This window comes from Anser brachyrhynchus (genome assembly GCF_964034855.1).
Source record: "Anser brachyrhynchus genome assembly, chromosome: 3".
Classification (NCBI taxonomy): Eukaryota; Metazoa; Chordata; class Aves; order Anseriformes; family Anatidae; genus Anser; species Anser brachyrhynchus.
This window is the reverse complement of record NC_137696.1, coordinates 2,519,843-2,533,399: the sequence shown is the minus strand read 5'-3', so window position 1 is coordinate 2,533,399 and position 13,557 is coordinate 2,519,843. Positions and strand designations below refer to the sequence as shown.

General features: G+C 42.8%; 2 protein-coding genes across 14 annotated transcripts in view; one reads left to right on the top strand and one right to left on the bottom strand.

Moving 5' to 3' along the window:
* PLEK (pleckstrin) overlaps positions 1 to 13,557 on the bottom strand; it is a 66,131-nt gene that overhangs the window by 19,393 nt on the left and 33,181 nt on the right. For 5 of the 13 annotated variants that reach the window (XM_080587090.1, XM_080587091.1, XM_080587085.1 and 2 more), the window contains 2 exons: positions 2,511 to 2,651; positions 1,950 to 2,021 (listed from right to left, as the gene is read on the bottom strand). The exons of 2 other annotated variants lie outside the window; for them this stretch is intronic. The gene's annotated coding sequence lies outside the window, so the exon portion shown is untranslated. Of the gene's footprint in view, positions 1 to 1,778; positions 1,843 to 1,949; positions 2,022 to 2,372; positions 2,474 to 2,510; positions 2,652 to 13,557 lie in introns of those variants that run through there. 6 more of the 13 variants (XM_080587082.1, XM_080587080.1, XM_080587086.1 and 3 more) reach the window with 4 other exon arrangements.
* Positions 4,779 to 11,037, top strand: CNRIP1 (cannabinoid receptor interacting protein 1). Its single transcript, XM_080587109.1, has 3 exons — positions 4,779 to 5,191; positions 5,805 to 5,949; positions 9,583 to 11,037. The coding sequence occupies exons 1-3, from the start codon at positions 5,013 to 5,015 to the stop codon at positions 9,745 to 9,747; spliced, it is 489 nt and encodes a 162-aa protein (XP_080443235.1). The 5' UTR covers positions 4,779 to 5,012; the 3' UTR covers positions 9,748 to 11,037.

The window sequence follows — 13,557 nt, the reverse complement described above, 5'->3', positions numbered from 1 at the left end:
CAGGGACAGTCCTTTGATAGAACATCTATATGACCTTATACTAGAAAGTGGTTTACTGTGAACAGAAAAGGATGCTGACTCCACCATTAAGCAAAGGAAGCTCAATTTCTCTTTTACCTGCATGAAAAGTCCTTGAAGATGTGTGAAATGAAATTAGAGATACAGTGGCACCAAGCCAATGACTCCAGAATTTACCATTAGCTACTTAAACAACTCACTGTCAAAGCATAAAATTATCTTCATTGAGTTTTAGCTGGATGCAGCTACTTTTATAACATTTCTCTGTATTGTTTCTCTCATCTTCAAAGCTCAGCTATTCCTTTTGCCCTTCTGACTTTGTTACATTTATCACCCATCATCACAGGGGAATCAACGCTTTGTCATCCCCAGGCAGAAATGTGCTGATCAACTAAATCACTCGCGCAAAGCAAGATGGTCCTTAACCATGCAGTGATCACGGCCAGTGTGAAGGACACGGTGCTGATGCACATCTTCTTTAACAAGCTGGTCATAAAGAGCAGCAGCAGGCCTAAGGAAGAGGAAGGCCTGCATTCTTCTGGCTCTCCACAGAAGGGCTGATTTCTGGCAGCAAAAGATTGTAACCTGAATTGTGGAAATCTGCTGTAAGTTACCCTGTTCTCCCCATTTCTGCCTAAAGTAAAGGTGCGTGATGGCAGATTACAAACATTTGCCACAACAACACAATCTGCAGCAGAGATCACAGATGAATATCTTAGCTCAGTTTATTGGCAAGTGAACCGTTTCTGTAAGAGACATCTCGCTGCTATACTTCCTCAGAAAATTATGTTTCTGCCACTTCAGGACTCACTCCTGCAAGCATTAAAAACAAGCAATGACTTGAATTTATGTGAGCAAGGGATCTAGCTGAGAGACTGATGGGCATTTACACCCAGCCATCCCTTTGCAAATAAATGTGTCGTCTGCAAGGAATACAGGCAGCTCTTCAGCTTGTTACATCAGCTTTGCTGCTCTCTGTGCTAGCCCTTGCATGGCTGGATTTCAAATCTGCCTGCTGCTCTTTAAGTGCTGTAAGCCCACTCCATCTCTTACAGAATGGTTGAGTTCTCCAGAAACATTCATCTCTCCAGCAAATCAAGCCAGATTCCCCAGAGAAATTAAATCAAATGCTATGTGAACAAAATGATTGTCTACATGCAAAAGATAACATAAGGTTTGCAAAGGTCCAGCTGCAAGTAGAAGTAAAACCCTTTCTGACTTCTACTCAGAGGCAGAGATCTCAGAAGAATTACAGTATTAAACTGAGAGCTGGCAGATGCACGGCTCAGCACAATTCACTCCATGTGGCACCACACACGGCTATTTTTAGCAAATGAGAGATTGTGGCTTTACATCCACTTCTCGAAAAAAAAACCCAAACCAGAACATTCACAGTTAGCATGGTATTAAGAAAGGAATCGAAGAGAAGAAAGTAGGAAAAGATTGCAGGAATTGTTCTTGTCACCTTGGGACCTAAATGCTGTGTGTTGTCTGTCATAAAGGAGCCATCTTATTCTGACCTCAAGGCACATTTCACGTATTTAATTCTTGTAGAGCCATGCCGCAGGATTAATATATTAAATGGAAAATGGGGAGATCTATGTAAACAGTGATAGTGAAATGTTCATGCACTTGACATGTCACACTCAGAATGACCATTTAGAGTGGATTCAAGACACCAGATGGACTTATCCAGAATGTTTTCTAGGCAAACTGGACCGGCACATAGCATATGCTCACCAACCTCACCTGTGACTTACCTCTTCCCTAGAGTATTTCTCCATCAGCAACACACGTAAGCGATGCAGGCAAAGCAGAGAAGGCCTAGGCACAAGAGAGATGTCTAGAAAGATGAAGCTGCAGCATGCAACCATCATAGCTCTTGGAAGGAAAAGAGATGAGGATGAATGAACATGTTGGTAGTTGCTCACCTGAGGAAGCTCGCCACCCTCTTCATGAGCACTAAGGGGCTCATCAGTGCACATGGGAATTTTGCAGTGTTCCTGTCCCCAAAGGAAAGGGAATTAGCTTAATGTATCCTACTGACTCCGGATAATAGCCTATGAAGTCTCAGATGCCAGAGAAACAAAAAGCAGACTTGAAAGAATAAAAAAGAATAATAATAATAATGAAGGGAAGGACACGTAAGCCTATCTATTTGCTTCTAGAAAAAAAATACTGTTATGACTTAAAACATGGCATAGGTCCTACAACAACATATTTAGTTTTGAACCTTGTAAGGGTCACTACATTTGCTCTGTGCTCAGAGCAAATGTTTTTTTGCAGCAAAAAGCACACTGCCTCCTTATTCCTGCAGTTATCTTACTCCACACAGAAAATCAAGTACGTAATACCAGGGAACTATGCAGACCAGCATCTCCCTAGGGCCTGAAACCCACAGAAAATCCCTATGAGAACTGGCAGGGCATTGCCTGTGGCAAAACTTAAGACCAGCACACAGCTTAGGCAAAGACTGAAGGCTCAGGACTGACCTCAAATAGGGTCCATAGGTAGAGGCGTGGGGTGGAGACTCCAGGTGAAGCCGGTCACAACTATTAAGGGCAGTTGTTAAGCCGCAGCAACAAAAATAACCTCCCAGAAAGACTTATGAAAGGTAGCCTTTCCCCTGTCATCTACAATGATAAAGAACATCTGGTAGGATCATATAAATGTAAGCACTAAAGGCACATGAAGTTATCAGATCAAGAAAAAGAAAGACAATGCTCACTTTTAAAACTGCTTCTGCATAAATGCTCCACCCTCACCACATTTCACTTTCACACAGTAAAACAGTTACTCAGCCTATGTATACATGATCCATAATACAATGCTTTTTAAGTTCTCCCTTGTGTTGGCTATTCTGCTATAGTGGTCTGGAATAAAATCACAGCCTGAGCTGTGCCCAGAGAAAGGTGATCATGCAGGCAGAAATAATAAGGGGAAAAAAAACTCGTTATAGATCTGACCTCTCATGTACTTGGGAAGCTAATTGCAATCAATGCCTTTAGCCACACACAATTTACTATAACATGATATGTCTGGCCTGTGAGGGGAGTGAAACCGATCCCTGGCAATGACCATTATTCTTCACACTGCTTTAAGTGATGCTATCAGATTCCCCATGTGTAAGGCCTCCGTGGTTTCTTACTGAATTACATTTAAACTTACAGAAGTGGGAAGTGCTGCAAGCAAAACTTTCAACAAGCCACAAAGCACAGCAGAATTATATTCTCAGCAGAATATAATGAAAAAAGGGAAGTCTCTTGCAACGATCAAACAAGCCAAGGAGAAATGCACACCTGGTCTTTTTTGAGCCATAAAGTTATATTTGTCTAAATATCGCAGATGCTTCCTCATGTGAAAACCTGTACACGCCACTTGATTGATGACTTCCAAGGTATTTTCGAGACCATTCACTGTTGACCTAGACAATGGTTGGAGTGTTGGAGGGATTCATTTTACTCAATTTTTGACGTCTGTTCTTGAGGACCTTTAAAGTCAGCAAAGATCTGGGCAATAAATCAACGAAGTTCAGTGTATGACTTATGATGAAACATAGGCCCCCACTGTGGGATGAGTTGCTCCTGGAACTTAGAACTTGATTAAATGCAACTACTTTTTGATTAGTTGTCCTATGACAATACAAGAGTCTTAGGTGACTCACCAAGCCCATAAGATTCTTGTCGTATATTAATGTTGATAATGCAGCTACCTCATCATACATAAAGAACTGGTTTTGTTTGGTTTGATTTGGTTTTGCTTTGTTTTGAAACGGCATTTATTTCACTCTTGACTGTTCAGTGGGAGAAGTAATGACTGCATCATGTAACAACTTTCCTATAGGATAATCCCTGCTACCAATGACTGCTATCAAAGGTGGAATGTTAGTTACAGAGCTTGCTATATACACAGTTCTTGGATGTAGGAATCACACCCTGCTCTTATTTTTGTGGAAACCCTGCTTACTGAACAAATTATGAAGCCTATTCTTAGCTGGATACTTAATCAAAGCAAATACAGTAAGATTTTTTGTTGTAGAAGTTAAGTTTTCAGCAGTATGTATTATTTTGCTCGTTAGTCACAAAAAAAAAAAATTTAATTCAGTAACTAACTTGCATACACAACGAAAAGCAGCTGGGTAATGCCAGATCTTCCATATGACTTAACAATACTACATTTTACCACCCCGTGTACGTCCTTGCTTTAGGAAAACAAAGAAGATATCAGGCCCAGCACAACATGTAGGTGAACTAGCTGTGCAATGCTCCTCATGAAATCATTAACTGTTGTAACATTCAATCAAACAAAAAATACATTTATGGTCCAAATCCTGTGTCAGCTTTGAGAATGCTGCAGTTTTAACGGTAAATAGAACAAATATGAAAAAGGAAAAAAAAAAAAATTATTCTTTGCAGAAGAATGGAAGGGGTGCCTGAACCTCCTGCTGCTCTACAAGCAATCTCTGGGCATTAGGCTGGAACCAGATCCTTGAAGGGATGGTGGCAGCCATTGGTAAGGAGATGAAGAATCGCCATGCCGGTCTGACACCGCCTTTGTGGTGTTTTTTTTTCCTGTGGAAATGAAAGCGTGGGACGGGGCGGGGAGGGAAGGCGCCGGGGGAGCCGGGGCTCGGGGCCGCTGTCCGGGGCCGCGGTGCTGAACGGGGCGGGCCGGGGCGGCGGTCACCGGCTGGGAACGGGGCTGCGGGGGGACGGGGGGACAGGGAGGGACACGGCAGGACAGAGGGGACAGGGAGGGACAGGGGGGGAGAGGGAACCCGGCGCCCAGACGCCGCGCCGTGATTATAGGGGAAGGACAAACTAAACCCATCGTGCGCTGCTTTGGGGAAGGGCTGGGCCGGCTGGGCTCCGGCAGCCCCTCCTCTTCCTCCTCCCTCCTCCTCTTCCTCTCCCTCGCCGCCTCGGTCTCCTCTGCCCTGCTGCGGAGGGGGGAGAGACGAGGGCAGCCCCCCCCCCCCCCCCCGGCCACTCGCCATGGGCGACATCCCCAGCCTGGTGAAGATCAGCGTGTCGCTGCGGATCCAGCCCAACGACGGGGCCGTGTATTTCAAGGTGGACGGGCAGCGCTTCGGCCAGAACCGCACCATCAAGCTGCTCACCGGGGCCAAGTACAAGATCGACGTGGCCCTCCGGCCCGGCACCGTCCAGGCCACGTAAGTGCATCCAGGGCTTTTATTTTTAGAGGTTTAAGAGTGTTTCCTGGCAGGCTGACAGCGCGGGGTTTCCGTGATTTCTCCCTCTCCGCCCTCTCGCTGCCGTGTTTCTAGGTCTCTGGGCAGCTGTTCCCTTGCTGGCTCCAGAGACAGCCTGAGTTTGCGAGTCGCTTCTTTCCCCTTTCCTCCCCCTGTAGCTTATTAGGGCCTGGCTCCTTTTCTCCCTCGTTCCCCGTGGTTTGCCCTAGGGGCAGAAGGGGATGGGAGCTTGGGGATGCTCCCAGCCCGGCCCCACTGCACCTCACCAAAGCAGAGACCGGCACCGGGGAGGATGCAGACGAGAAAATGTCCTCCAGTCAGAGCCATCCACGGAGAAGGGATTCACCCAAGCCCTCCCCAGCTCCTGGGGATCCTCACGTTCCTTTTTCACCTTCCCTGGGTGATTGCAGAGCCCTGATTTTAGTATTTTTTGGGGGGGAGCCCCAGTGAGTCAGCAGCACCTGCAGGTCTGCTGAAACCACTGACACATCCCCGGCACGCAGGCTGTGAGCCCCCATGCCAGCTCCAAGGGGCCTGCAGGGCTGCTGAAAGGCCGGATCCTGTCTCTTTGCAGGACGATGGGCATCGGGGGTGTCAATGTGCCACTGGAGGAGAAATCGAGGGATGCTCAGGTGGCCTCTTACACGGGGATCTACGACACAGAAGGGGTGCCCCACACCAAGAGCGGGGAGAGACAGCCCATCCAGGTCAACATGCAGGTACGTGGTCCTCCGCGCACAGAGCGACGAGGGCGGCCTGCGGGGACGTGATGCCCATGGAGGAAGGCGTGGCAGAGAAATATTTCAGGGCAAATCCTGCTCACAGCTGCTGCCCTCTTTGCTTTCCATCAGTCTTCTCCCCACCCCGATTACAGCTGTGAGGGATTTGTGCTGTTTATTCTGCAGCTCCTGTACCACAGAGAGGAAATGAAGCAGTATGTCATCTTCAGCTGATGCCCTCCTAAGGGCCTGTTCTAATTTCTACGAGTTTAGGACCCTACCAAGGTCTCCAAGCCTCTCAGATTTCAGCTTTTTCTCACATTTGTTCACTGCACTCAAGATTTCTTCTTAACTTTTATCTTTACTGTGTTTGTTGTAGTTGTGTTGTTGTTTTTTCTTCTGGAATCTTCTGCCATTTGGTATGGCAATACCCTTCTGGATAAGAACTGTAACAGCTTAATTTAATGTTTCTGACAATTACACAATGTGTAACTTTGGGGACCAACGTCCCATTAACAGTTACCACTCCATAATCTTAGCCTAATAAGGCTACCCTGCAGTATTTGTCCATGTTAATCTCTTCTCTATACATTTGTCTCCTTTTAACACCCAAGAAAACAGAACGCCTAGGATGACTTTGACCAGCAGACTCCCTGTACCTCTAACAAATACAGAAACTATAGGCTGGTGATATTCTTCTAAGGGGGAAGGAGAAGGGTGAGAGTTGCTGTAGCAGTATAGCGCTGACACTGAGCAGGGTTGTTGGAAACCACTTGTTCAGCATAGCAGTTCTGTTTCATAATGGGTTTATACCAGGAGGTTAAAGGGCACTGACCCAAAAACAAGTGCTTTGATTGAGGCAGCTCTATTTTGATACCTATGTGGATTGTACCCTCAACTGCATTACTGAGGTGAACTTTAAAAATCTGCAAATTTAACTTCTCCCATGGAGAAAACTAAGACCGAAAAAACACAAATGAAGGAATTCCAAATAATGGAAGGTAGGTCTGGTTTTCAGACACAAGCTCCTGGCCGTTTTCTTGCAACATAAGAACGACCAGCCACAATATTTATCCAAACAGTAGCTTTACAAATCAAATCCTGATATACTAAACCATGAAACTAATAGGATTTTCAAGTGTTAAGCAAGTCCTCAACCCCTTTTAGGGTTTGATCTTGACAGATTGGTTCTTCAGTACAGAGTTAGAAGTCCACAATTGATACTTTTAAGTATCAAATATAGGCACCTCAACAGGGATTTACATGCTTAACTCCTCATTTAGCTGCTTAGCTAGCCAGAGCTATGACAGATTTAGGGAACAAGCCTCAGGCACCCCAGTTCAAAAACTGCTTCAAATACCTACTTCCTGAATCTTCAAAACTAGGCTCATTGTACTTTGCTTTACATTTTCCTATTTCTTTCAATTATGAGGAAGTTCTGCCTCCACTTCCTTTTCTGTAACAGGCAGGATCCTGACATATCCTAGCGAGAAAAGGACTACTTAAAGCTTAAAAGTCTGAACTCACATTAGGAATAGACTGAAACTGGTCTGATACTGCCAATTTAATGCCCAGAAGACAGAATATCCATGAAAGTGATAAATTTATTTCCTGTCTGCTTTGAAATTCTAAATGCATAACTTTTTTTGTGCTCCTACTTTGTCTTACCTCTTACAGCCATAGTATGTACATGTAAAACAACAATCCTGTTTCTGGATTCCAGAAAATGAGGATGCATTGCTGTTAGCTGACTGCTCACTTGTGCCCACTAACCAGAAAACTCTAAACTGTCTAACAAATGGTGTAAACCAAGTTAGATACCTCTCTTTGGTCTGATTTTATTCTTAGTCAGATCAGACCAAGACTGATTAAGAAGCTAAATCTCTATTCCCATAACAAATAGCCACCAAGTCATCCTAGCACACAGATTCAGAGGGAGCAATTAAATAATTACTCCTGCCTATAGCACCAAGCTGAGCCTGCCCGAGGGTAGGGACATCCTTCTTCCCTGGGGAAGGCCACATATTGGCCCAGTGGAGGAGCCAGGATTCAGCCGCAGGAGCCACAGGAATTCAGGGGAGCTCAGAGGATGCAGAACGTTCGTTGTGCCACAGAGTTGCTGCATGTGCTTAGAACTGGGCTTGTGGGGAGGCACACGGTAGTAGAAAAGCTCTGCAATTTAATTCTTTCCCTCTCCTGGAAATCCACAGCAGTCAGACAAACTACTCCGAGTAGCTCAGCAACTTGTTTTCCTCCTTCATCTCTTTAGAAATTCAGATTTTTCTGTACATTAATGAAATGCAATACTGCTCTTGATCACATCACCTTTTACAAATACTTTTGTAAAGAAACACTTTTTTTCTTCTGGATCAATCCATTTTCTTCCTCAGCTTTCGGGCGAGGGTGGTTGGTGCTCCTCTCTACTGAGGATTTCTCCATGTGGATTGTGCCCAGTAATATTCAATGTGCTTCACCTTTACTATCTTGTATTACTGCTGGTTTCAGGATTACCATCAGAGGGCAATAATGAAGGATCCTTAATTAAGATTTTGATTGCTGAGAGGGGTAAAATAGCTTGTATGTCTGATTTTGCCTTCATCAAAGGAAACGACAGAAATATTTCAACTACTCCTTTAAGGTAACACTTGCAACTAGAGCCAAGTAAAAACCTTCCACTGTCAGCACGCAGCAGCTCCTGCCATTGTCAGGCTAAATTTAAGATACCACAGTGGGCTGGGGGAGGTTTAAAGCAATGTCCATTGAGCAGCAGCAGCTTACAAACCACATCTTGGATTAAAGACAAAAAACAAGCAAAAAGAAAACCTCCATGCCCTTCTGAGAAAACTGAGTACAAAAGGCTCTGCTTGCAACTCAGTAAGAGTCACTATGAAATAGAGCTTTCGTGCTGACTTTGTGAGTGTGATTATCCTAGGTAGATGATCTAAGGTCAGCTTCCAGGCACATGATGAGAATGGAAAAGAGTCAAGTGAAGAGGCTGTCATTAGTGAGTGACGGAAATTTTTAAAAGGAAAAAAAATGTTTTAAAGATCTTATTATACAGAACTTACTATAGCTGTAGTCTTATTCACTAAGTTGCATGCACAGAAAACTTACAGTCAATGTCTCACTATTCCTTCACTGTATTAGACTCTTAGCTACTAACGTGTGCTGATCATCTCCTTCCTTCCGTCTGGTACTTGTATCTAAGTTGGAAAAGCTGTGCTACCACAGTACAACTAGCAATTACAGAAACGTAGGAACAGGAACTTTTGCTTAAGTTTCATGTAAAATGTGGAACAAAAACTCAGAGGAGTAAGTGATCTGATAGCAGCATGTCTCAGCCATGACACTGAGACATGGCACTGTAGACAGAGGGCTACAAAGAAGGAATCTTCCCTATCCTAACTGCAGCCTCTAGGTGTGGTTGAAGTGATAGCCTATTTCACTACAGATCACTGCTACATGATCTGTAGTATATAAAAGTCACTTCGAGGTCATCATGCCACCACTGCTGTGTCATCTTGAGAAGGATTATAGCTTTGATTCTTGCTGTTAGTAACGTTTATGAATATGGGAACTTGAACATTTTCACCCCTTTCATTTACTAACACTGATGCTCCCTTTTCCTCACAGTTTAACGACATTGGTGTTTTTGAAACAGTCTGGCAAGTCAAATTCTACAACTACCACAAACGGGATCACTGCCAATGGGGAAATAGTTTTGGCAGTATTGAGTACGAATGCAAACCGAATGAAACACGCAGTCTTATGTGGATCAATAAAGAGACCTTCCACTGAAGAGAAGTGCAACCAATACTGCTGGACAAACTCCTTAAAAAAAAAAATCTACCTTTTTAAACCAGCAAGAAGCCTTAACAAAGGCATACTGTAACGTCGCTTTGTTCCGTAAGGTTCCAATAACTCAGTTGTATGTACTGGTGGTGCCACTGAAATCTTTGCCTATTATTGTATTTCAAGTTTACCATGGCATCCGCAACATTCTTTATCTATACCCTGGGAATACTGTAGGCATCATGGTAAAGAATATTTTCCTGGGTAGAAAGTCATCCTATCATAATAGTGTCATAACTATCTGGGTTATGCCCACTAGATGTAACAACCTTTGTGAAGTGTTTTGCTTTATTGCTTAGAATTTGGATGCGATATCTATCATGTTGGAAATTTCCATATTTATATTTGTTTGCTCCTAAATCAGTGTGCTCCTTCAGGAATTTCGTTTCCATGTCATCCCAGTGGACAGCAAAAGAGTGCAAATTATGGATGTCTGTAGGTTTAGATAAATGGCAGCTACTGCACTGTTGGTATCAAGGGATGTCATAGCAAGGGATTTGGAAATTCTCCTTTTGTCAAGTGCTGTAAGATACCCTGGTATAAATTTCCTATTTTGTGAGATTTGGTAAATTAGCATTCTTTGATGTTAACTTTCCCAGTCTCTGAAATAGCTTTAGAGAACACTATAAAACATGCTAACCTAAATGAAAGAAAAGCAATAAATTAGTTCTGGTATTAAAGACATCTAACAACATGGCTAGTGTCTATGTCAAGGTTATATAGTCTTGAAAGATACAGCAGCCATCCTTAATTTAGTTCTTACAGTAAGAGTTCTGATAGTAATCTCTGGTTTTCTTTTAATGAAATATTGCTTAAATCAGTGAAAACACACAAATCAACTTTTTTTAAGCCTGACCGCTGTATTATATCAAAATTTACAGGATTTCCAGCCAAAAAAAACTCCTCACTTATTGTGACTGAAGTGCAGATTCCAATCCATATCTTCTTTCACATAAGGACAAGCACGTAAGCAATTGCACAGTTATGACTAAAGGTGCTACGTAAACACTAGGTCAGTGTTTAACATATACAGGCAACAACAACAAAGAAAACAAATATATATTTTCTTTCAGTAAATAAACCAGGGAAACAACTATACTGTCCCATCCCCTACTTGGGCTGAAGTAAGCTGTCAGTTCTTGCATATCTGTTACTCCCTTTGTGAATAATTTGTAAATTGTGTATGTAAATGGTAACCATGACTTTTGATCTTTGTAATAAAGGACTTAAAACAAATTTTTCTCTACTGTGACCATCTAAATGAGCAGAAAATATTATATCAAAAATGGCAGTGGTTTTAAAAAGTCAGACAGCAGAAGGTACCTATTCAGTGCTTTCTGAGAATTCAGTCTGAGGCACTTCACGTTCAGTGCCCAAAGCTGCTCCTTCTAGGAAATACAAATCCAATGTGCTAGAACGCAGGTTGTGAATGTGATAGTGCTCAGTAGAAACTGAAACAAAATCAACAGCATTTTGCTGCATTAATGGTGTGGCAAGTCAAGATTTAGGACAGAAGTGAAATAAATTTTTTTCGTCCATTGAATTCTTAATCAAAAAACTTGACTGTTTGTAAATTTCTACAGACAAAAAAGGTTGACCATAGTATTGATGTAATATATTACCAGAGCAGTAAGCTAGGCAGCTGCATCTCTGCTCTGAGGCAGTATTACACAGGCACATTTCATTGCTATGAAATTCTAGAAAGTCTTCTAAGCTAACTTCTGTCCTGGACTTTCCCTAGCCTACAGGCAAATGAAGTGGACAAAGGCCCATCTAGATTGGAGGGGTCACCTAGAGCAAGTCAGCCTACCCCTGTATCACGACCACCTCCATCCCAGAAAAGAAGAATTTTGGCCACAGTCACCATGAAGTAGTCCAGTTTAAAATCTTCGATGACAGGAGGAAAACCGCCACTTTCAACCCTGGAGATGGGGGGGTGGGGTCCTATGTGGAGCCAAGAGTTGATGATTCAGTCGGTGATTCTTGTGGGTCCCTTCCAACTCGGGATATTCTGTGATTCTATAGAACCTTTTTTTCTCTGAAACAATACTTCAAGAGACATAGTTAATAATACCAAATGTTCAGCTGTCAATCAATTCCACCTCTGCACTACTAAAGCATTATTTTCTTCTGCAACACTTGGTATATTTTGTTTGTACATAGAAGCACATCAGCATCAGTGTTTGATACATAAATTAGCAGATGTTTTTGTCCTACTACAATTAAAATGTGTAAGATAGGCCTACAACTCTTGAGTTCAGCTTCTGTGAAATCCTCGGCCTACAGTATCTGAGCCCTCCAGCATTTATGAAATGGTACAGCAAATCCAGCCTATGCTCACATGGGAGGGATGTTATCATCAGCTAAACAAAAGCACACCTTTCCCAAGGTAAATACTCGTGTCTACATTAACGGCAATTAGGGCAGCTCTTTCTCATGTCCCAGCAAGCCCCTAGCATGTCGACTGCAATTCAGTTCAGACGGTGGTCAAGAAGGAGGGCAGATGGAGCTGCTTTTAAAAGGAAGAAGAGAGCACTCAGACCAGCTGTGTCCTGCAGGCTCCACATCCTGAGACTGAACACTGCTGTCCAGGACTGAAGCCCCCCTTTTAGAGACAGTGGCAGTGATTAAAGTAAAATAATTTTAAAAAAAAAAGGGGGGGGGGGTGAAGAAGACTGCTCAACAGCTATATTGGGAAAGGTAAATAGCTTTTATCAGCTGTTACTTCCTTCTCCCCTGCATGATTTTTAAGTGTGGAGAAATGTGGCTTGATAGCCTTGCATTATTCCTGCCTAATAAAAAGACTATTCGTGGGGTATTTCTTGTGTATTCATACTGCTAAGGATGACAGCAATGATACTCTCCACGTGTAAAGCAACATAATCCCACAGACTTCCCCCTGCTCAACAAACATTTGCTCCTAGTAAGAGAGACCCATGTCTTTAGAAACTCCTTCAAAGTAATGTTCTGAAATATCTTACATTCAGGACAGCTCTGGTAAACATTCATAAAACTGGTGGGTAATCTCATAAAGTTTGTGGGTAATCAACTAAAGTAACTGTCGCTGTGACAGTTTGATGCATTATTTAATCAGCAGCATTTAATCCCCAGACAAGTTTGTTCTTTACACACCTTTTTCTAATTAGTATTTTCATTTCTTGAGAGAACTCCAAAATTCAGAACAGGACACAATATACTGAGCTTAAAGATATTTTTTTATAATTATCCAACACACTGTCAGAAAATGCTGACAATGTGTCAATCCAGCTGAAACCACACAGCACTGATACCTGAAGGTTTTCTACATGAAAGCCTTAAAGATTTTTCTCTTTTGTCCCTTGTGTTTCCATGAAAGTTTCCAGCTTTCATTTTCATAAGAAAGATTGAAATGAATATATTGAACCTTCCAGAGTTACTTTTTCATCTATATTTAGGTAGCTGTTAGCACTTGCAGACAGCTGAGTAAAAGGATCCAAGAGCAAGTTATTAGTCATGATTATTATGGTTGTAGTCTGGCATAGGGCTTACACGAAATCATAAGAGTCTGTGCATTGTTTTTTGTTTAGCACAACTACTACAGGCTTTGGATATCTCCTACCATCTCACTATAGCTGAAAAAAATAATACTGCCGAAGTCTCCAAGCCTTACTGACACAAGCTAGTGAGGTCTCACTGGCTTCAGCTTCAGAAAGCCTCATTTGTTACATTCTTCCTACAGAAGATGTGAATGGAACTGCTGTACAATGAAGCTGTAAG

Bases quoted from the DNA above. Each gene is read 5' to 3' on its own strand.
- CNRIP1 (XM_080587109.1), top strand. From the start codon at position 5,013: ATGGGCGACATCCCCAGCCTGGTGAAGATCAGCGTGTCGCTGCGGATC. The intron at 5,192-5,804 runs GTAAGTGCATCC...GTCTCTTTGCAG, and splicing joins CCCGGCACCGTCCAGGCCAC to GACGATGGGCATCGGGGGTG. The intron at 5,950-9,582 runs GTACGTGGTCCT...TTTTCCTCACAG, and splicing joins CCATCCAGGTCAACATGCAG to TTTAACGACATTGGTGTTTT.